Source organism: Gekko japonicus, unplaced genomic scaffold (assembly GCF_001447785.1).
Source record: "Gekko japonicus isolate JY-2015 unplaced genomic scaffold, Gekko_japonicus_V1.1 scaffold451, whole genome shotgun sequence".
NCBI lineage: Eukaryota > Metazoa > Chordata > Lepidosauria > Squamata > Gekkonidae > Gekko > Gekko japonicus.
In genome coordinates, this window is record NW_015175983.1 from 194,540 (window position 1) to 218,611 (window position 24,072).

The following is a 24,072-nucleotide window of genomic DNA, read 5'->3' on the forward strand; positions in this document are numbered from 1 at the left end:
CTCTGAGCACCTCTTGCCTTGACCACCCCAAGGGGTCACCACCAAGGCTCCCTCTCAGCTGTGGAGTCCTGTGAGCAAAGATTCTCCTCTGCGAGCCACGGGCATGGAAGTTGTGAGGGAGCCATTTGGCTGAGGAATAAATTAGTTTGCTCTGGAGCCCTCCTTCCTGAGCTAAGAGAAAAACCTGTGAGCTGGAGGCTAAAAAGCTGTGAGTCACACTGACTCAGCTTAGAGGGAACAGTGGTCACCACAAGTCACCTGTGACTTGACAGTGGGGTTTGAGGAGGGAAAGGATCTCCACATGGTACAATGCCAGAGAGTCCACCATCCAAAGCAGCCATTTTCTCCAGGGGAGCTGATCTTGGTCATCTGGAGATCAACTGTAACAGTAGGGAGGAGAGGGGGAGATTGGATTTATACCCCACCCTTCACTACCCAAAGAAGTCTCAGAGCACCTTACAATCTCCTTCCCCTTCCCCTCCCCTACCTGTGAGGTAGGTGGGGCTGAGAGAGTTCTTTCAAGAAACTGCCCTTGAGAGAACAGCTCCAAGAGAACTGTGACTGACCCAAGGTCACACCAGCAGCTGCATGTGGAGGAGTGGGGAATCAAACCCGGTTCTTCCTGATTAGAGTCCGTGCTCCTAACCGCTGCCACCTGGAGGTCTCCAGCTGCCACCTGGAGCTTGGCAACCATACCACAGAACTATTTTATTTATTTTATTTTTTATTTATATTTCAATTTGTATCCCGCTCACCCCTGAAGGGCTCTGAGCGGCTTACATGTTCCAATTCATACAATCCTAAACCTAGGGCCACATACATATAGGGGACGTGAGAAGCCTACCAGGCACGCTTTCTGTGTAGCGGATCTTCGTTGTTACTGCCTTGCGGGAGGTAGTCCGGCAGCATCCACTCCAGCGCTGGTCTTTGAGGTTCCTCCTTCCGGCTGTTGCGAATTCATTTCCGTGCCTGGACCACTTGCACTTCCACGCATGCTCGCGGCCTCCGTCCAAGTAGGCTCCGGCCTGCGTTGCTTCGCCTCCGCGCTTGTTGGTCCAGCCTCCTTAGTTCGCCTTTTGCCTCGCCAGCCGCCGCCATATTCTTTCCGCCGCCGCCATTCACCGCCGCCGCTATACAAGGGACGGGTGCCCCCCCCGCTCTATTAGCAGGTACCCATTTATCTAATCGCCCTTAACAGGCTTTCGAGCCGCTGGGTGGGCGGGAGCTGGGACGTAGGCCGGGAGCTCACTCCGGCCGCGGTGGGGCTCGAACAGCCGAAGCTGTTCGGCCAGATGTTAATGCAGGCTGCACTTACTGCCTGCGCCACCGCTCCCTACTAGGGAGCAGAACGGGGAGTTTAATAGTGCAGTTCTAGGCAGTTACTGTGGTCTGAACCCATGGATCCAGATTTTACGCTGGCGTTTGCACTGTAAACGTGTGCGCACAGATAAGGACTGCATCATCATTTGGTCCCCGATCTTAAGACATACAGAACAGTTAAAGAGACCCAGTTACTTGAACCGACCCGTTTGCGAAGGAGTGTGCGAGCTTAAAGCCACTCAGAACTCCGGACAGGAAATGCTTCTCCCCACTCTCAAGTTCCCTGGCTCCCTTCATACCAAAGAATTCTGTGCAGCTCAAAAGCATTAACCTCCCTAAATGCATACATCTGTGATTTGTCACTTTTAAGTTCATCTTTGTTTATATACATCTTCTTGGAATTACTTTGTTAATATATGTCTGTTTTGCTGGCCTTTGACCATAATAAAAGTCAAACAAACAAAACAAACACTTTTAAGTACTGGCATGATCATTTTGTTTAAAAGGGAAGTCCTAAAAACAGAGAAACAACATTTCAGGGCTCACCAAAGCAAAACCAGTTTAGAAAATCACCAGAGAAGCCTCACTGCACTGATGGTTCTCGCTGGCTGTTCCTTTGGGTTGGAATGTGGCTGCAGGTGCTTCGGCTGTTTAAATCCTATTGATTTCTATGCAGCCCAAGAGCGCACAGAATTGCAACTGTGAGTTCCAGGTAGAGGTTTTGAAAGCAGTCATATTTAGATTTGACCACAAGGTGGCACTGCTCAGCTTAATAAAAGGACACCACACAAGCTGTATCCCAGTTCGAGGCTTTGCTCAGAAACGACTCCTCTTGGCTTCTGTTATTCTTCCCCCCAAGGCCAGGCCCACTTAGGCCAGGCCCACTTACATGGTAGGGAACCCTCAAGGATTTGTGGGGTGGCACTTCACTTTCCCCTCTATCCCCCCTCCCCACACTATTTCCTAGTTCCCTCCCTCTGCCAAGTCCCATATCCCCTCCCCTTTCCCTGCCTCATCCTCTCCTTCTCAACCATTCACCATCCTACCTTGTATCTGCCTCCCACCTCCAGCTACACTTAATATTTAGTCACTTCACTTAAACCCCACCTTTTCCACAGTGGTGACTAAAGCAGCTTATGTTATTCTCCTCACCTCTTTTGTCCACAGAACAACCCTGTGAGGTAGGTTAGGCTGAAAGCATGTGACTGGTCCAAAATCACGCACTGAGGCTTCTATGGCAAGATGGGGATTCGAACCTGGGTCTCCCAGCCCCTACTATGAAGCTTTAACTGCTACACTACACTGTCTCTCATAGGATGGCTGCTGCTGAGCTGTAGCAAACAGCCAGGTCTATTTGAGCCGTACATGTTGGGTGGTGTCAAGTCACTCAGATGTTGTTTCCAGGGTTAGGGTGGCCATCCTCCAGGTGGGGCCTGGAGATCTCCTGGAATGACAACTGAATTCTAGATGCCAGAGCTGGCAACTCTAGTAATGGGTCAAAGGCAAAAATAGTCCTGGAAAGGACCCTGCCATCTCCCCTTGCCTTTGTACTCACAGAAACCCAGCCTGGAATACTGTGGTTGCCTAGCAACAGCCACTGAGGGAATCTGCTGCTTAAAGCTACAGGCACTCTTTTTATCATTTCTGGGTTTTTACTCCCCCCCTTTTATTTTTATTTCACATTTTCCTGCAAACGTGGGGCTCTTTTCAGGTTTGTAGAAAGATCTGTCTTGCCTGTTCACAGCTCTAGTCACCGGATTTAAGTATCCTCAGATTTGGCCAACTTGGCTATTAGTATACAGAATCCACACACATACATACATATCTATAAAGACAAGTTAAGCGGGGAAATGGGGGAGCCTTTCAACCCTCCTCTGCCCCAGCTGCAGTTTGAAGGGGCATTGTTAAGGATCAGAAACAGCAACATGCCTTGCCTTGGAGTCTTCTTTGGAGCTTCTTGAGACAGCAAAGAGCACTCAGCAGGGAGGGGGGTATAATTCCAGTTGGTCTCATTTATGGTTGATATTTATTAACAGCAACAAACAAAAGAACCATCTGCTTGAAAAGTCACAAAAATATTGCAGGGGGGGGAATTCTCCCAAATGGCAGATCAGACACATGAATGTACGTCATACAGTCAAAGCACAATTTTCACCCACTCGTACCACTATTTAATTTCTTAAGGCTAAGAGTAATTTCCCCCTACCAATTTTTCACCCACTAGTACCACTATTTAATTTCTTAAGCCTCAGCAAATGCTGCAAAGTTATTTTATTTATACCCTGATTTCCCCAATTGGGACCCAAAGCTGCTTACCACGTCATTCTCCCCTCCCCCACCTTTTCTTCACCACAACAACCTTGTAAGGCAGGTTAGACAAATAATTAATAATAATTATTGTCTGGCAGTGGGTGTAGCATCGCCAGGAGATCTGAAGATGGTCTGGCAGCCTGAAGCTACAGCTCTTTTTGCAGCAAGGTAGGTGTTTTTTTTTTGGCTGAGAGAACTGTGACTGACCCAAGGTCACCCAGCTGGCTTCATGTGGAGGAGGAGTGGGGAATCGAACCCGGCTCTCCAGATTAGAGTCCGCCGCTCTTAACCACTATACCACACTGGCTTGGTAGGTTAGAGAGATTGGGACAGGCCCAAGGCCACCCAAGCAAGCTTCCATGTCACAGAGTGAGGATTCAGACTTGACTGCTCCAGGTCCTAGTCGAAAACTGTAACCACTGCACCACATTGGCCATTAGCAAGACATGAAATTTGCCATACTGATTTAAATGCAAGACACACTGTGCTCTTTGGTAATTCAGTGCGACTGGCTCATGGCTAGCAACAGAAACAGGACTTCGGGTCTCGCTCCCCGAGAGAGCTCTTTTAATTGGCAGAAAGTGATGACCACAGACGACACACACAGACACACACTCACTAAGACTCGCAACAACTGTTGTCTGCAGAAATGGGAACGCCTCCAGTTCAGAGATTTGCTGCCGTCAGCGCCGTCTTTCCTCCTGTGGTTACAACCTGGATCAGACTCCCTGAGCCCGGCCGGTTCTTCCCAGTGACCCAGTCAAAAAAAGTGCTGTTAAAACACACAAACACACACAAAAACCCCACTGTGAATCAATGTCATGACTGCACATTCACATTCGTATTGCTGCAGTTAGAGAAATGCAAAGTGCTTCCATTTTTCTAATGTGTTTCCATTTGTAACAGCACAACCCTGTGCAGAGTCAAACCCTTGGACACAGAAGGCTGCAATTCTGCCGAGGACAGCACCGTAAATGACGGATCTGAATCCATTCAGGCTGAAGTGTAAAGACCAGCTTAATAAATGAAACTGTTAAGTAATGGCTGTGTTCAGACATCCCTTTTAGTGGCATTAGAACATAAGAAGAGCCCTGCTGGATCAGACCAAAAGTCTGTCTAGTCCAGCATCCCATCTCACACAGTGTCCAACCAGTTCCTCTGGACGGCCAACAGGGCAGAGAGGCTGAGGCCTTCCCCTGATGTTGCCTCCTGGCTCCGGGATTCAGAGGTTTAGTGCCTCTAAATGTGGAAGTTCCCCTCAGTCCCCATGGCTAGTAGCCATTGACAGACTTATCCTCCACAAATCGATCTAATCCCCTTTTCAAGCTGTTTATTCCTGTGGCCATCGCAACATCTTCCAGTAGCGAATTCCACATTTTAATCACTCTCTGGGTACGTTCAGACGGGGCATTTGCAACGGAATAGCTGCCGGTTGGAATCGGTGTACTTACTGGCATTCACACGTAGAACATCTGCCTTCCGTCCCTAACCGTTGCAAAGAGCTTTACACCGTTGTATTCTGCCACTAGGTCCCCAAGTGGTGGTATCCTGAGTGCAACAGTTGTAATTGCTTTACCCCCGTCTGATCGCTCTCCACCGTTGCAGAGCCACTTCCTTTCGGAAGCCTGAGGCTTCCGATTTTCACCCGCCATTTTTTTTTTTAAAGGTCGGCGATATGCGTTTGGGCGAAGCTTTGACCTGGCGTTTGTTTTTTAAAAAAGGAAAGGGCCTTAGTTTAGCGTTTCGGAGGCATCCGGGACCTCAAGGAGGCTACTTTGCTCTTTAAAACTTTAAAGGTAAGTCCTTTAAAACAGGGTTTTTTGCGCATGCGCGAAAATCGCCATTCTGTGGATGGCTGCCTATGCGCATGCTTAAACTGAGTTTTTTAAAAAAAACAAACAAACAAACTGCCGATGCCCGCTGTGTGTGAACGGGCATACAGCGATGGGCTCTGCAGACAGGAGGTAAGTGTGATCGCGTTTCAGCCGGCATAAACTGCACCAGTTCCAACCGGTACAGTTTATGCCAGCTGAAACGCCACATCTGTGTAAAGAAGTATTTCCTTTTGTCTGCCCTGAACTTACTACTCATCAGCTTCGTTAGATGCCGTTGAGTTCCAGTATTTTGGGAGAGGGAGAAAAAATTTCCTTTGTCAGTTCGACATCACTACATCCTCTGGCAGCGAATCCCACATTTTGACCACTTTCTGTGTAAAGTAGTATTTCCTTCTGTCTTTCCTGAACCTACTGCCCATCAACTTCATTGGATGCCGTCAAGCTCTAGTATTTTGGGAGACGGAGAAAAAAATTCTCTTTATCATCTCTCTCCACCCCATGCATAATTTTATAAACCTCTATCTACCCCCCCCCCTTTCCTAAATGGAAAAGTCCCAAACTCCTCAGCCTTTCCTCATAGGGAAGGGGCTCCAACCCCCTCATCATCTTGGTTGCCTTCCTCTGTACTTTTTCTAGCTCTGCAATGCCCTTTTCAGATACGGTGACCAGAACTGTACACAGTATTCTGAATGAGGCCGCAGCACCACAGATCTATCCAGGGGCAGTACAATATCGGCCGTTTTATTCGCAACCCCTTTCCTAACAATCCCTAACGTAGACTTTGCCTTTTTCGCTGCTGCAGCACACTGGGTTGACCCTTTCATTGACCTATCCACTACGACTCCAAGATTTTTCTACCTCTCAGCCTCAGCAAGTTCAGACCCCATTAGCCTTTCCTTGACATTGGGATTTTTTGTCCCAGTGTGCATCACTTTACACTCAAACGAAGACTGAACTTCATTTGCCACCTTGCCGCCCACTCACCCAGTTTGTGGAAGTCCTCTTGGAGCTTGGTTTTCCACCATCCTGAATAATTTTGCGTCATCTGCAAACCTGGCCCCTACACTAGTCACCCCTAATTTCAGATCAAACCCACTGCTTACTTCCCTCCATTGTGAGAACTGTCTATTAATTCCTACTCTTTGCTTCCTGTCATTTAACCAGTCTTTAATCCATATTGTCAGGTTCCACAGCCAACAACAGAGTACACACTTGTCAGAAAGGTTATACTTTATTGCAGAGCTATAGAGGCAGTAACATGGTCACTGTTAGGAATGGCGACGTTTCTACAAGCACAATGGGATATAGGGTATTCGTATGCACACACACCCCCATCCATAGGCCAATTGGCCTGACTCCTGCGTGCGGGAGAAGGGGTCCCAGGCCATCAGAGCCGAAGCTGGGAACGCAGCTACATGATGCCCAGGGACTACAATCTCCAAGGTCATAAATTAATAACGCACTACAGAAGCAAAGAAGGAATGCAGCAGCAGCTGGTACACAGGTCAAGCAGATGAACCCCAGCCCATAAGCACCATGGCAGCATAGCTGACACATATCCCATGACCACTAAGTTTACTCAGGAGTCTTTGATAAGGTACCTTGTCAAAACCCTTTTGAAAGTCCAGGTATATAATGTCTACCAGGTCGCCATTGTCTACACGCTTGTTCACTTTCTCAAAGAGCTCCAGAAGGTTAGGTGAGGCAAGACTTCCCTTTGCAGAAGCCATGCTGATTTTCCCTCACCAGGCTTTGTTCCTCTATGTGCCTAAAAATTGTATCTTTGATTACAGTTTCTACTAATTTCCTGGGACAGACATTAGACTGGCTGGCCTTTAATTTCCTGGTTCCCCTCTTGATCTGTTTTTAAAAACTGCTGTAACATTTGCTACTTTCCAGTCTTCTGGGACAGTGGCTGAATTTTGTGATCGTTGGTCTACTATTCTCTTTATCAACTCTCTCCACCCCATGCATAATTTTATAAACCTCTATCTACCCCCCCCTTTCCTAAATGTAACCTATCTTACATCTGAGTTCATTAAGGACTCTTGGGTGTATGCCATCAGGACCTGGAAATTTATCAGTTTTCAGTTTCCCAATTGGTCTAGAACTTCATCACCCCAATTTGGCTCAGTTCTTCAGACTCTCTTCCTGAAAATAGGGGCTGTGGTATGCCCCACACTTTCCACAGTGAACACTGGAGCAAAAAAGTCACTGAACCTCTCTGCCATCTCCCCATCTTTCTTTAGCAATCCCTTTATTCGTTTGTCATCCAGAGGCCCCACTGCATCTCTAGCTGATTTCCTGCTCCAGATCTTTTTTAATCTATTGTTTGTCTTGATTTATTTATTTATTTATAATTTGATTTATATCCCGCCCTCCCCTAAAGCTCAGGGCGGCTAACAATTAGGGCAAAAGCCATAATTAAAAAAATTAAAAAAACAGATAAAAACATAACAAAGTGCTGGTGCTCTGATGTTCCCAGTTCCAAGATGGGTTCCGGTAGGGTGGATCCGGACCAACGACATAAGTTCCAAAGCGGCAGATAACCAGTCTTCTTCCCAGGGCCCGCTTTTAGCAACCCGCACCTCAAAAATCTCTTTTTGCATTCCTCATTATTGACGTACTTTCTTTCACCAGAACCTTTGGTCCCTCCTGTTTAATTCATTGGGGCAGACCTTCCACTTTTTAAAAGACGCCTCTTCGGGTTTTATAGCTTCCTTGACTTGCATTGTTAACCATGCAGGTCTTCTTTTAGACTCGGCAGTGTCTTTCCTCACCTGTGGAATTATGCTGGGACGTATGCAAATCTGATTTTTGCTGGCACCCTCCTCCTTCCACACCCTCCCAAACCTTTCTCATACAGAGAAACCAGGTCCATTTACTCTAGTTTCAAATCCCAGTTTACTAGAGTCATAGAATCATAGATTTGGAAGGGGACACGCCGGCCATCACCTCCAGCCCCCCTGCTCAATGCAGGATCAGCCTAGCCCAGTGCTGGCGAACCTTTTAGAGACCGAGTGCCCAAACTGCGACCCAAAACCCACTTATTTATCGCAAAGTGCCAACACGGCCATTTAACCTGAATGCTGAGGTTTTACTTTAGAAAAAACAACTCATACATTAACTTACGATGATCCAAACAAAGTAAGGAAAGCAATCCCAAATGCTTTCATTGACTTAAAATTATTTGGCAGAGGATTCGACACTTTAATGATGGTCTGGGCCTGGTTGGGGCGATGGCACGCGTGCCCACAGAGAGGGCTCTGAGTGCCACCTCTGGCACCCGTGCCATAGGTTCGCCACCACTGGCCTAGAGCATCCCTGACAAGTGCTCGTCCAGCTACTGCTTGAAGACTGCCAGGGAGGGGAGCTCACCACCACCTCCCTAGACAGCCGATTCCACTGCTAAACTACTCTCATTGTAAAAAAACCCAACAACCCAAACTAACTCTGATTAACTCACTGTCATCAACCATCACCATTCTGGACTGGGAAGCCCAGTCTTCCCAGCACCAAAGGCAGAGGGCTTCTTCCCCCCACTCCTGCCAGAAGATCTTTCCGAGGCTTTTGATCTGTTTGATCCCAGGAGTCTGATGACTTAAGGGCAGAACCAAGAAGGCGTTCCTAGGTGTATCACACTAGAGTCCATCTTTAGTGGCAATAAGCCCTGCGAGTACAACCTACCACAGGCAAGAACGGTGTTCCAGTTTTGGCAAAGCACTGAAACCACTTGCACACCAAGGCAAACACATTTACTTTCATTACCGCTGGGTAGGGACCAATTTTCAAGATTTCCAAAATGCATGCAGTGCCCCAGCTGTAGAGCGAGGAGGCCTGTTTACTCACTCCACAAGGAAATCTAACGGTGTCCAGGAACTGAAGTCTGCCTCCGGCATGGATTTCCTGTTCATTGGGGTATCCAAGGTAACCCTAGGATGGAGAAAGAGAAGTCCTTTATCTGTCTGTTAGCGCATCTGATAAGCGCAGCCTACATTTCCACAGAACCAGCAGCGCAGGGGGTGAGTCATGCTCTTTTGAATCCTGTCCATCTCAGCCTGTACGCATGTTATTTTTTTAAGATCTTGCTTTCTATTGCGTAGGAAGATATTGTATAAAAAAGGAAGCCCCAACAAAACAAGGTGACTTTGATCCTTCTGCATTTCTTATTTGCACAAAGAATTAAGTCAAATGTTTCATGCAAATGTGAGTAAAAGAAAAACCCCTCTGCCCCCCAAAATGCTCTGGAAAAGCACAGTTTTGAATGGAGAAGCAACTGGATGAAGGATAAATGAATTTTTTCTGATTTCTCTCCTCACAGACGATGAAAATCAAACCGTTTCTCCAGGTTAAAAAAAAGAACTAGGGTTATCAGGTCTTACCTGGATTGCAGCCGGGGGGGGGGGGTCCCAGTTACTCTCTGGGAGTTCTTTGGCATGCGTGCAGTGAGGTCACCCGGAAGTGACGTCATCGCATCGGGCACATTGAGGGGTCATTTGACGGGAAACCATAGAGTTTCCCCTCAAATGCTAGAGCGTCCCCCCTGCAATGTGCATGATGAACTCCAGACTGCTTGCTGTTCCCCCACCTCCTTTCAGCAGTGATGGTGCTGAACTCCCAAAGACCCAGGTCTGGAGGTCAGGGGTTTTTGACACCCTTTTTGGGCAGCAGGCCAGTGAGCTTTGGGGGTGGGGTTCCCCCCGGCGGCCGGATCTGGGCCAGTGGGTAAGGGGCCCATCGGGCGGGCAAACCCCAACAAGGGGGGGGCAGGGGGGATTACAGGAAGACACTAAAGTGACGGGGAGCAATGTTGTCATTCAGGTTAGCAACAAACCTCCAGGGTTGCGTCTCTTTCCTTCCCGGGTGCGCAAGATGACAATGGGCCCTGGCAGGTCATTAGCCATCCGACAGCAATATCTGGCAACCCTAAGAAGATCCCCGATGGGTCTGTCACATTGCCTGGCCTACCTCCCAGGGCTGCTGTGAGGATAAAATGGGGGAGGGGGATGGAGAACAACAGACTCCACTCAGAGAACCCCAGGGGAAGGAAGGATGGGATCAGATTTCACAAGCTAGATAAGTCAACAAATACAGATGCTCAAATCCAGATAAGCCGGACTAGGACTGTCCTACTGTTTTCCGACTTTACATGGTTGTTTTATCTATTCCTGTACACCACCCTGAGGCCTGTTTACAGGGAAGGGAAGTATAAAAATGGAATATAATAAATAAAGAAATATAATAATGACTGGAGGGGGGGAGGGGGGATTGGATTTATACCCCGCCCTTCACTACCCGAACGAGTCTCAGAGCGGCTTACAAACTCTTTTCCCTTCCCCTCCACACAACAGACACCCTGTGAGGAAGGTGGGGCTGAGAGAGGTCAGACAGAAACTGCTCTTGAGAGAACAGCTCTGAAAGAACATAAGACTGACCCAAGGTCACACCAGCAGCTGCATATGAAGGAGTGGGGAATCAAACCCGGTTCTCCCAGATTAGAGTCTGCAGTCTTAATCACTACACCAAACTGGAACAACTAACCTCTCAGAGTGCCATTACATGTCATGTGGGGAGATAACCCACAATCATCACTTGAGTTTTTTAAAAAGCAAACGGACGTTGGGGAGGGGGTCCATGTAGACAGGAGCCGGTGTGCAAGAGACACTGAACTTTTGGCATATTTACAGGAATGTTCCCCCTTGCTGGGGAAAAGAGCTGCTCAAGACAGGGGCGACCCTGACTCGCACCCAGAAAAACAGTGTGAGTGGAATGGGTTAAGCTTTCGCCACCCAACCGCTGCTGTTGCCTTGAGGGGGGAAACCGAAAACAAAACCCATCTTGTCAAATTCAAATCATCTTTCTGCTCGACTAGAAAGTCCCAAATGCTTTGTCCTTTCCTGGCAGAGAAAATGCTGAACCCATTCCCCATTTCGAGAGCCAGCGGGGGATTTCAGACAGCCGATATGTTCCGTTTCAGGAACTGTTCACTAACCGTTTCTGTACTGACATTTCAGACAGAACCATTTTAGCAACAGTTCCCTAACGGAATATATTGACCCTTTCAGACACAAACGCTCCTGCCCGTTAGGGAAGTGTTCCTGAACCGTTTTACCTGCAAACTGCTTCCAAGCGGTCTTCAATTTTCTATACCGTTCCTGAAGCGCTACGGGCTGCTGTGTAAAATGCCCCCGTAGCGCTTCCTCCGATTATGAAGTTTTCCCACCCTTTTTTGCCTGCACGGGCGATCTCCGTCTTTTTTTAACGTTCTTTTAAGAGTGCTATAGCACTATAACACAACCCCAAAACAGCACAATAGCGACCCCACTGGAATGCCTGGACCACTGAGATACATGAGATCACTACATCTGGGGAGAACAGGGATTTCAATGGAGTACAATGCCACGGAGTCCTCCTTCCATAGCATTCACTATATGCCTGGGAATTGATATCTGTAAGCAGGAGATACTGTAACTCTTCAATGCTCCCTCTAAGCTGTGGAGTCCTGTGAGCAAAAATCCCACTTTGTGAGCTCCTGGCATTAGAATTGTGAGCAAGTTATTTGGCTACTGCATAAATTAGTTTGCTCTGGAGCCATTCTTCCTGAGCTAAGACAAAAATGTGTGAGCTAGAGTCTAAAAACTGTGAGCCAGCTCACACTAACTCAGCTTAAGAGGGAACACTGGCTGAAAGTACAGGGGATCCCCAGGTCTCCCCTAGAGGCATGGCATCCTGAAATGCTGGCCATCAAAAGGAGGATGCTGTTTGCAAGCCGAGCTAGTCTTTAAAAAAATATGTTCTCAAACTGTGCGTTCCCGAGCTTCCACTTCTTATTTTTAAATCCCCCAATCTCATGTATCTCAATGGAGTCCAGGTATTCCAATGGGGTTGCTATTGTGCTGTTTTGGTGTTGTGTTATAGCACTATAGCGCTCTTAAAAGAATGTTTAAAAAAAGATGACCGCCCGCGTGGGCGAAAAAGGGCAGGAAAACAAAGCGACGCAGTCTGAAATGCCAAACCGCTTCAGAGATGGCTCCTTACTGGTAGGGGAAAGGCTGTGTGAAATGGCTGCCCCTGTGCCAGTTTACTCCAAGATGGTACAGTAACGGCTTAAAAAGGGTAATCTGAAATTCCCCAGCATGGGGTAGTGGCTGAAGTGTAGGACTTGGATCTGGGAAATCCAGGTTCAAATCCCCACCTGTGCTATGGAAGCCTGCTGGGTGACCTGACCTACCTCACAGGGTTGTTGTGAGGATAAAACAGAGGAGAGGAGAATGTAAGGCCCTTTCGGTCCCCATCGGAGAGAAAGGCGGGATATATAAAAGTAAGCATGAGTACTTTTTTGCCACTCCATGATACCCTTTTCGGAATGAGAGAAACCAGAATACAACACATCGGACTGGATCGTGTGGCTCTGTTCTGCTAGCAGAGGTGCTTTTCTCCGCGACAGATCTTTTGGAGAAGGAAGGCTCCGCCCACCAGTGTTCCCTCTAAGCTGAGTTAGTGTGAGCCAGCTCACAGTTTTTTAGCCTCCAGTTGACGTTGTTTTAGTACTACCCCTTAAATTTTTCCTTTCTTCTGGTTTATCTATGTTATTCCAATAAAGGTTTTCTGTTCTGTTCTGCCTCCAGCTCACAAATTGTTGTCTCGGCTCAGGAAGGAGGGCTCCAGAGCAAACTAATTTATGCAGCAGCCAAATCGCTCACTCACAACTTTAATGCCAGGAGCTCACGAAGTAGAATTTTTGTTCACAAGACTCCACAGCTTAGAGGGAACACTGCCGCTCACCACAGCCTCTGCTAGTGGATCCAGCAGGGCATTCCAGATGTGCTGTGATGTAAGTAAAGATCGACCGAGATAGCAGAGGTCAAGATCCAGCCACTTACGGGAGAACGGCCACGGCCGCAGACCCCGGTGGGAGGCCGCTGTTGGCGCCGGATAGACTCTGGCACAGCTGGTGGACGGCTGCTTTGGCCATGCCGTAGCCAATCATTCCTACAAGGAAAGGATGGAAACGTCATTCTCGCAGGCAAATACATTGAACCTGAGGTAGGAAACACAAACTGAGCTTATACATTTCAAGACAGCTCAGTAGAGCGATCCAAAGCATTTCCCTACTTCTGGCAGAAAGCCACCTAATGGTCGTCTCCACCAACTGATGCTCTTGGAAACAAGGTTGCGGGCAGGAACTTACCCCATAGTAGGTCACCAGGGGACTGGTCAGCTATCAGTTTTTGCTGTTCAGTCACGCAGTCGAGTCTGACTCTTTGCAACCCCACGGACCACATCATGCCCGGCCCTCCTGTCTTCTGCCGTCCTCTGAAGTTGGCTCAATTTCATGTTTGTTGCATCAGTGACACTGTCTAACCATCTCATTCCTTTGCCGTTCCCTTCTTCTTTGACCTTCAGTCTTTCCCAGCATCAGGGTCTTCTCCAGTGAGTGCTCCCTTCTCATTTGGTGGCCAGAGTATTTGAGCTTCAGCTTCAGTATCTGGCCTTCCAGGGAACAGTCAGGGTTGATTTCTTCTAGGATTGACTGATTCGATCTCCTTGCAGTCCAAGGGACTCTCAAGAATCTTCTCCAGCACCATAGTTCAAAAGAATCTATTCTTCGGCACTCGGCCTTCCTTATGGTCCAACTCTCACAGCCATACACTACTACTGGGAATACCATTGCTTTGACCAGTTTTACAGCATGATAAAAAGTAAGGTCACAAAGACAACGGCAAAGCCCAGGGGGTGCTAAAGGTATGTCCAGACTAGACCATCACAAGCAGGAGATATTCACCTAACCAACTGATGTATCGTGAAAAAAAACCCTTCCCCCGCTTATAGAAAACTAGCATGTCAGGAAGAGGGGGTTCTATTATAGTCATCTCCCCAACATCTAGATTTCTGGTGCAGGGAATGTTTTTCTATGGAAGAGCTTTAGATCAGTGGCGCCCCCTTTTGCAGTCTGAAGTGGAACGGCCCACTTCAGACTGCAAAAGGGGCGCCACCGATGTAATGCTTGGCTCCCCCCCTCCCATCCTTCGCTTCCCAAGCAGCGAAACTGGGCCACATTGACGGGAAGTTGACTCTCCCTAACCCCCACAACCTTCTTCCCTTATGAAATGGTAAAGAAAGCTTGGACAGTATTCTCTCGCAGCAAACACCAGACAATCCAGATCAAAATATTCTGTTAGACATGCAGGAAGGGTCCGGGACCTTGTCCATCTCTTTGCGCATTTAAGACTTTTTGGTTTACATCCCACAATCAGGGTGACCATTAAAAAAAAAGCATAAAATCGTTTATGTCCAGACTATGTCCAGACTAAATGTGCTCAAGAAGATCTTTACAGTCTGGTTGCATCCATGTACATAAGGAGCAAGAAAGATCAGGATTTAAGAACATAAGAGAAGCCATGTTGGATCAGGCCAAAGGCCCATCCAGTCCAACACGCTTCTGTTACACAGTGGCCAAAACCATTTGTTTGCCATGCTGACGCCCATTCGCCCAGCCTCAACAGATCCCTCTGGAACTCCTCATGGTCCTACTATGCTAGGACACCGGGACCACCTTACTGGATCAGACCCATGCTCCACTGAGCCCAGCATACCACGTTCCCAATGCTGTCCCCCCTGTACTTTTAAGGCACACACAAAGAAGGCAGCAGCTTCCTCCCTCTCATTGATCCTGGCGTTCAGAGGTATACTGCCTCTGAGCATGGAGGTTCCATTTAGTTACCCTAGGTAGTAGCCGCTGGTAGAGATCTTCTCCACAAATTTCTCTGAGGCACTGCAAAGGCCTCAGCCGTATAGTCAGGACACTGCACCTGGAACAACTCAGTAAAAACTCCACTGCAAGTGACCAAGTCCAGCTTTTGGACAGTATCACTACTCTGGGGCTTATGCCTGTGAAGAGGCACCTGACTGCATGCAGGGGAACGACCTTCACAATCTCCAAAGGCAACAGGGTGAGATTTCCAGGGCTTGGCAGCAGGACATAAGAACATAAGAGAAGCCAATGTTGGATCAGGCCAATGGCCCATCCAGCCCAACACTCCATCACACAGGGGCCAGAAATACCAGGTGCCCTTAGGAGGTCCAGCAGTGGGGCCAGGACACCAGAACCCCTCCCACTGTTGCCCCCCCCCCCAAGCACCAAGAATACAGAGCATCCCTTCCCCCAGGCTAAGGGTTCCTACCTATACCTTGTGGCTTATAGCCACTGATGGACCTCTGCTTCCTATCTATATATCTAATTCCCAACATGCCCCCTCCATGCGAAGCCGCTCTGAGACTCCTTCGAGTAGTGAAGGGCGGGGTATAAATCCAACCTCCTCCTCTTCATCTTCTTCCGCCATTTTGGGGGCGCTTCAGGAAACCAGGACAGCTGCAAGGCTCTTGCTAGGAACAGTGATTTATTCGGAATTTGTAACGATTTTCTCTATAATGTGACCCATTATACTTGTAACCTCTGTAAAGGCGCCTCTCAGCAGTGATCAGAAGTGACAAAGTGATGGCCACAGGGATAGATAGAGAGCTTTAAAGGGGGGCTAGGGGAAGAGGGAAGCTTGGAGGGGCGCGGGCCTCGCCGTGGGTGCCGGAAACGGGGATGAGGCAGGGGAGAAGGCTCACCTGCGGCTGCTTCCTTCTCCTCCTGTGGAGCTTCTCCCCTCCCACCCGCGAGTATTGCGGGTCCCCCTTCTTGCGCTTATCTAATTCCCTCTTGAAGCTGTTGGATTCCCTCTTGAAGACTCTGATGCCTTGCTTATCTGCTTGCCCCATCCCATGATTAGAATAAATTAGTCAAATCTGCCCAATCTACATAATTAACGCACATTGCAGAATTCACGGTTTCTCAGAACAGGAGATGGATGGGCCCGGGAGGACCCTGAAGGGGAGATTGTTCCTACTGCTGTTCCCTGCAAGGCAGGAGTTACAGGAACGCAAGGTCCATGACACGATCGATGGTAGAAGGGCGGTGGAGGTCAGTGGCCTTTGGTAAGCATAAAGCAGAAGTCAAAGTAAACAGGCCGGCTCTTGGCATCAACCCCGTCACTGCCAACCCCTCCAAAAGCAAATACAAGTTCAGCCCCCTACCCACTCTCTTTCTCCAAGCAGCAACCTGCTTGGGTCACTCTTGGAGCCTGTCGAAAGGTTGTCACGGCCATGCCTCCAAACCGTTTCCCTCGTTTGCCGATTTCTAACAGAGAGCCTGACATTCCACCCACCAGGATCCGGGTTGGCCCCACATCGCAGACACGTTGCGGGCCAGAGAACCTGGAAGCAGCTTTTCTCCCGCAGGACTAACCGAAGGGCCAAAGAACTACCACGACCCGAAACACCCGTAACGTTTTCTATCTTACCCGGAGTCCCAGCTAAGGCTGCTTTTGCCCCCGTCAGGGTCAACAGGCCGCCGTCCTTCAGGTGTTTCGTCGCCAAGTGGCTGGAGATGGTGGAGGTCCAGACGCTCTGTTTCCACATCAGGTCGCTGTTTTTGTACAAGGCTGGGCAACAAGGAAACCGCAGGGCGTCAGCCATCATGGGGGGAAACAGCAAGGATCACCCCCTTGCTGAGGTCTCACAACCAGTGTTCCCTCTAAGCTGAGTTAGTGTGAGCTAGCTCACAATTTTTTAGCCTCCGGCTCACACATTTTTGTCTTAGCTCAGGGAGGATGGCTCCAGAACAAACTAATTTATGCAGCAGCCAAATCTCCTGCTCACAACTTTAATGCCAATAGCTCACAAAGTGGAATTTTTGCTCACAGGGCTCCATAGCTTAGAGGGAAGATTGCTTACAACCCACTTTCTGATGGAATCACCCCCACACCCCCACACAAACACTGCTTCTCCTTCCGTTTGTCAGATTTGAAACTCCTCCTGAAATGTCTTGCCCTGCGGCAGACGTTCCACAGAGCCAGCAAGTAAGACCCTAACTCCTCAGGGTCGCGATCCCTGCACATTAGCAGGCAGACACAGGTGCCTTCAGAGCAGAACTGTGGCTAGTTCACCGCCGCTTAATTCCTGGTGTGGATCCCACTGATGCCAAGGGGCAACCTGAGCACTCCCTCGGTCCAATATGGAGGCAGTTCAGACGTGGAGCGAACAGGGAGTTCGGTAAACAATCGTTAACATGACTGTCTGAACGAGCACTGTGCCCTAAACGATGGTTTTCTGGCCCATAGCTACAGTAGGACTGTTAGGGGCTCTGCCCCCTTCCATAAGGGGCCAGCCCCACAAGATTTTTTGAGGGTTTTTTTTTAAGAATGGGGAGGGGTACATGCATCCCCCCCACTTCTTCTCAAAAGCTGGAAAGCCCTTATGGCTGGACACTGGGAAGCCTGACCTGTCTCAGGAGAGAGGCCAGTTTCTTTCCCAAAATGCTGCTTCACAAGGAAGATCTGGGACTAGCTGATTCGTGACTCAGTTTCCCCTCTGGGCTAGGGCTCCCTCTGGGTGGGTGGCATTTTCCCAACAGAATGGGGCTCTGAGGCCACTGTGTGTGCCACGTTAAAAACGCCACACAATGTTAGCACAGGCAGTATCGTTCGTGCGAGATGCACATTATTTTTGTACAGCAGGAAGGCTGCTGGCAAAAACGACTTCCTGTGCAGTTTCGCAACAAGTTTCCAGCACATATTAGCTGCATCCAGTTCTGCCTGGCATTTCAAGAGATCAAAATGTGTTTGGGGAGGAAAAGTTTGGGTGTCTGTTTTCCATTAAACTCCGGGGAGTCAGCACATAGTCTGAAATGGAGTCCAGGTTTTTTTCCGTGATACTTCCAGGGATTTCGTTCTCTCTGTTGCCTGGGAGGGCAGTGCCAGACAGCAAACTGGTATGCCTGCATTGGACACAGTGCGAAACCGTCATCAAGGCAAACTGTGGTTCATGAGCCGACTTCAGATCCTGGCCTGAAGGACCCTAACGAACCATCAGGCCCACAGCCAGGGTTTTGTGGCTTGTGGGGCAAACATGTAGGACAGCCCCAATCCGCCCCCAAGCCCGACTGCCAGCGGCCACCCCTGTCCCTCCCCTCCCGCAAGATTTAAAGGGCTCTTCAGCTGATCGGCAGGGAGCACGTGGCCCACCGATCAGCTGGTAAAAGGTAAAGGTAAAGGTTCCCTTGCTCGAAAGCCAGTCGAGTCCGACTCTAGGGTTGCTGTGCTCATCTCCGTTTCAAAGCCAAAGAGCCAGCGCTGTCCGAAGATGTTTCCGTGGTCATGTGGCCGGCATGACTAAACACCGAGGCGCATGGAACGCTGTTACCTTCCCACCGAGTGGTACCTATTTATCTACTTGCAATTTCTTGCTTTCGAACTGCTAGGTTGGCAGGAGCTGGAACTAGAGACGGGAGCTCACGCCATCTGCAGCACACTCGGGTCTCGAACTGCTGAACGACCGACCTTCCACAGCCTGCAGTTCAGCGTCTTAACCACTTGAGCCGCCGCAGCTGGAGGGCCCTTTAAATCTTGAGGGAGGGAGAGGGATGCGCACCATCCCCTGCTTCTTCTTCTTCAAAGGGCACACACAGAACTGCCTCGGTTGCACACACGACTCTGCAGCTTACATTTGGCTTTAACGCTGCCTCCGGCCCATCCACCAGCGACGCAAAGGATCGCGTCCACCTTCTTTTCTCCCAACAGTTTCCCGACATCTTCTGTCACCTTGAAACGGGCGAAGATGAAGACTTTGTGAGGGCACTTTCCCAGAGACACTCACCAGAGTTTGTAAGCATCCAGACTAAAAACACAACGATTCACTCCAAGCGCAAAAGGATCCGTCTATAAAACGGGAACTGCTGCCTCAAATTTGCCTCAGGGCTGTGCAGGCAAGGGAGAGGAGAGCCGAGACTGAAGGACTGACCCTCCTCCTCCTTCCTCCCCAAACAGCCCGAGGCAAATTGAGGCTGCACTTCATGGATGGAATAAGTCAGGCTTGCCACTAAAATTTTATTTTTCATTTCCCTGACTTTCCCTGACCAACATTTGTCAATTTCCCTGACCACCATTCAAATATAACCACAAGTTAAAAAATGTATTGCATTAATGCAAGGTAAGGTTCCACTCTACAACTACACAAGTCTCAGCTGCAAAAATATTTGTCAAAGAGATTTAATATCAGCTTCTTTCAACATTAACTGTTGTGCAATGGCACCAAAAATGACACCAAGATACAAATTGCAGTTCAAGTAAACTCTGAATGCTAACAAATGACATGACATTTTTGTTCTTGTTTTAAAGGTACACTAAAAATTATATCAACGTTCTGTCTAAAAGGGTTGGGAAAGGGCATCACTGAGTTCTACTTGTGTTCTGCTCCTTCTCTATTCCAGTTGCCACAAGAACAGGTCAGGCTCTTGCAGCAGCAGGTCAAAAATCCACTGCTTGAATATATCTTAATCACGATTTCCCTTACTTTCCCTGACCAATGTTCATTTCCACGACTTTCCAGTAAGTGGCAACCCTGCAAGTTACAGCAGCTCTGTCTCCTCTGTCTCTGAATCCTCTGCAAAGTGGCAGAGCTGCATCCGGGCTGGACCACTTCAGGTTGCAGGTGGGACTCACATAACTTAATACAGGCAGATTCAGGTGGGGTGGCCGTGTTGGTCTGAAGCAACAGAACCAAGTTTGAGCCCAGGGGGGGCACCTTTCAGACCAACGAAGCTTAATCCCGGGCTAGAAGCTTTCATGCGCATGCACACTTCATCGCACTTGGTTGGTCTCAAAGGTGCCAAGGACTCAAACTTTGGTCTAGAATTTAATACTGGTCCATTTTTTAAAATTCTGCATCTAGCAGGTCGAGGAGAAGGATAGAATCGTCCTCCTCTCTGTTCCCTTTTTTTACATGATAAAAGATTTTCCAGATACAGAGGAGCAAAAAGTATTTTTAACAACTGGCAGCGATGCCACTTGGGTGAGCTACCCAAGGTCTGTACCTGCAGGCAAAGACTGGAGTGTCTTCCTTCCTTTTCTTTTTTTTTAAACACACAACCACCAAAATTTAATCAACTAACCAGCTTCAATTAAGCATTAAAATTCAAGAATATTATAATTAGATTATAAGTACATTAACAACCAGTTAGTAATGGATTTCTCCTATGCAGCCTAATTTATCTCTTTTTTTAAAAAAATTGTTTTATTTTTAAGTTTTCAGAAAACCATACAATATAAAATAAACACATCTTGTACAGCAAGACAGTAGACTTTTGGAGTCATATATAGTAATTATTGCTTAGTACATTAATTCTTATCTATCCAGGTATAAAAAAATTTTCCATCTATATACAAACAGTGCATCATCTCTCCCCTGCAAAATTGTAGATAATTTATCCATTTCTACCACATCTAATACTTTAGAAATTAATTCCTTCTTAGAGGGTATTCCCTCTTGTTTCCAATACTTGACAGGAGTGTCTTCCCTCCATGACTGCTGGCATATCCCAGGGGGAACCTTTTCCTTGAAATCAATACTATGTATTTAAGGGCTGCAGTTAACATAAGAACATTAGAGAAGCCAGTGTTGGATCAGGCCAATGGCCCATCCAGTCTAACACTCTGTCACACAGTGGCCAAAAACACCAGGTGCCATCAGGAGGTCCAGCAGTGGGGCCAGGACACTAGAAGCCCTCCCACTGTTGCCCCCCCCCCCAAGCACCAAGAATACAGAGCATCCCTTGCCCCAGCCTGAGAGTTCCTATCTATACCTTGTGGCTAATAGCCACGGATGGACCTCTGCTCCATATGCTTACCTAATTCCCTCTTGAAGCCGTCCATGCTTGTAGCCGCCACCACCTCCCATGGAAGTGAATTCCATGTGTTCCAGTTCAGCCACTGGAGAGGCAGTTATGAAGGATGCTGCTCCGACCGCCTTTTTGCCTCTTGTGAAGTATCAAAACCCCCAATGCTCATCAGGAAACCCCATCCCTCCTGAGATAAAATGTTAAGGTATCCAATCTTCAGACCCTGACCTGGACAGACAAGGCTAGCCTGATCTCATCCAGTCTTGGAAGCTAAGCAGGGTCAGCCCTAGTTAGTATTTGGATGGGAGACCTCCAAGGAATACCAGGGTCATGATGTGGAGGCAGGCAATGGCAAACCACTCTGGAACATCTCTTGCCTTGAGAACCCTACAGGGTCACCGGAAGTAAGCTTGTGACTTGACAGTAAGGGAACAAACTTCCTCCAGAAAGCCAAACACTCGAGCATTTCCCAGGTTCTATTCTGATTATTTCAATAAGTAATAATAAAACAGGGTTTAAAAAAAAATTAACGAGCTTTACAATTTTTGCTTTTATTGTATTTACCATAGCGTTTTATCGGTTTTGTAAGCCACCTTGAGTTCCGAAAGAGAGAAAGGCGGCTCACAAATGTTACAAATGCATACATAAGATTATTTGATTAATTTTTGAGGGAGGTCAGTTACCTGATCCGCTTGTTGCACAAACGAGTCACTCATTTTCACAAGGACGTTGGCACAGGCCTCCTCGTTTTCCACTAAATCAATGCTGGCCACCCACTGACAAAACACACACACACACGAGATATTGAAGGATTTCTAAACAGCAAACCAGATCTGTTCAAATACATTTCGGAGAAAGGACTCAGTTCTATAGCTGCAGACTTTTCTGAAGTCCCCCTCAGGTAGATGCCCAAAGCCCCTCCCCATTTAAAGACCTTCCTCCCAGCAGAGGTTTCCTCCGAGCTCTTAGTTTCCTGCCTCCCTCCCACCTCCTCAGTATTTCCATGCAGGGCCCCCTCTTTTCACGGGAGGGGAGTTTTATTGCACAGGGACAGCTCCTGGGGTTGGATTTTAACTCTTGTAACCCACCCTGCTCAAGTGGTTAAGACGCTGAACTGCAGGCTGTGGAAGGTCGGTAGTTCAGCGGTTCGAGACCCGAGTGTGCCACATGACGGAGTGAGCTCCCGTCTCTGGCCCCAGCTCCTGCCAACCTAGCAGTTCGAAAGCAAGAAACTGCAAGTAGATAAATAGGTACCACTTCAGTGGGAAGGTAACAGCGTTCTGTGCGCCTTGGTGTTTAGTCATGCCAGCCACATGACCACGGAGACGTCTTCGGACAGCGCTGGATCTTCGGCTTTGAAACGGAGATGAGCACCACAACCCTAGAGTCGGATTTGACTGGCTTTCGAGCAAGGGAACCTTTACCTTAACCCACCCTGACACTGTAACGAACCACAGCGCGAAGCCGATCCCACAGGCGGTCCATAAACTGGGGCATTCAAATCCAGGTTCAAATCCTGACTCATGCCTGGGAAGCTTGCTGGGTGACCCTTGGGCCAGCCAGTCACAGACTCCTCCGCCTCACCTACCTCGCCGGGTTGTTGTGAGGATCACCCAGGAGGAGAGGAGAATGACGTAAGCCGATCTGGGCCCCCACTGGTGGTCCAAGGAGGGCTAGACACAAAGGGCACTTTTACACCTGCTGCATAATGCACTTTGGGTCCACCCGCAATGCACTTTTGCCACTGGATCAGCGTTCCCTCCAAGCTGAGTGAGTGTGAGCCAGCTCACAGGGTTTTTTAGCCTCCGGCACACTCATTTTTGTCTCGGCTGGGGAAGGAGGGGGCTCCAGAGCAGACAAACTGATGCAGCAGCCCAATCGCCGGCTCCCAACTTTCATGCCGGTAGAGCTCACAAAGTAGGATTTGTACCAGTGCTCCCTCTAAGCTGAGTTAGTGTGAGCTAGCCCACTTTTCTTTAGCCTCTGGCTCACACATTTTGGTCTCAGCTCAGGAAGGATCTCTCCAGAGCAAACTAAGTTATGCAGCAGCCGAATCGCCCGCTCACCACTTGAATGCCAGGAGCTCACAAAGTAGACTTTTTGCTCACAAGACTCCACAGCTCAGAGGGAACATGGATTGGTACTCCTCCCAAGACTCCACGGCTCAGAGGGAGCGCCGCACGGGATCCTCCCGGGCGAAAGGGCCAGACGGCCCACTTGCCAATGGCAGCTGGGCCGAAAGGGCGCGACTCTGCACGCGTGGAAAGGGCGCAAAGGAAAGGCACGGCTGGGGCGAAACGGGGCTCGACCGCGGCTCCCCCGCTGGCGCCGGGCAGGGCGCGAACCCCAAAGGCCTTCCGCCCGAGCCCCTTTGCAGCCCAAAGCACACCCCAGCCAGGCAGCCGAGCTCACCCAGTCCTTGGCCCGGAAGGCTTGCACGCAGCGGGAGCCCAGCGCGCCCCGCCCGCCGTAGACCAGCACCCGGGGAGCCTCCGCCGCAGCCATGCCGCGCCGCCTCGCCTTCCTCCCGGCAAGCCGCCGCGCCGCTCCGCTCCGCCTCCTCGGACGCCGAGCCCCGGACGCAGAGCACGCCCCCGCTCGACAGGCAGCAAGAGGCCGGAGCTAGAGGGGCGCGTCGCCTGCCGGCACGGCGGGGTCACCCAACTTTCATTTACGCAGCAGCCCGAGCGCTCGCTCCCAACTCGAATGCCAGGAGCTCGCGAAGTAGAATTTGTGCTCACAAGACCCCGCAGCTTAAGCTTAAGCTGCGGGGTCTTGTGAGCACAAATTCTACTTCGCGAGCTCCTGGCATTAAAGTTGTGAGTGATTTGGCTTCTGCATCAATTCGTTTGCTCTGGAGCCCCTCCTTCCCGAGCTAAGGACAAA

General features: G+C 49.0%; 1 protein-coding gene across 1 annotated transcript; it reads right to left on the reverse strand.

The window, feature by feature from the left end:
• Window positions 1-3,124: 3,124 nt before the first annotated feature.
• QDPR (quinoid dihydropteridine reductase) lies at window positions 3,125-23,720 on the reverse strand. Its single transcript, XM_015426272.1, has 7 exons — window positions 23,599-23,720; window positions 21,870-21,962; window positions 19,015-19,111; window positions 16,814-16,954; window positions 13,349-13,457; window positions 9,315-9,398; window positions 3,125-4,402 (listed from the first exon to the last, which is right to left on the reverse strand). Exons 1-7 carry the CDS (start codon window positions 23,689-23,691, stop codon window positions 4,297-4,299), a joined length of 723 nt encoding a protein of 240 aa, XP_015281758.1. The 5' UTR covers window positions 23,692-23,720; the 3' UTR covers window positions 3,125-4,296.
• Between the last annotated feature and the right edge of the window lie 352 nt (window positions 23,721-24,072).

Coding starts and splice junctions, on each gene's coding strand:
- QDPR (XM_015426272.1), bottom strand. CDS start 23,691: ATGGCTGCGGCGGAGGCTCCCCGGGTGCTGGTCTACGGCGGGCGGGGC. Junction 21,963..23,598: donor CCTTCCGGGCCAAGGACTGG/GTGAGCTCGGCT, acceptor GTGTTTTGTCAG/TGGGTGGCCAGCATTGATTT. Junction 9,399..13,348: donor GCGGCCGTGGCCGTTCTCCC/GTAAGTGGCTGG, acceptor TCTCCATCCTAG/GGTTACCTTGGATACCCCAA.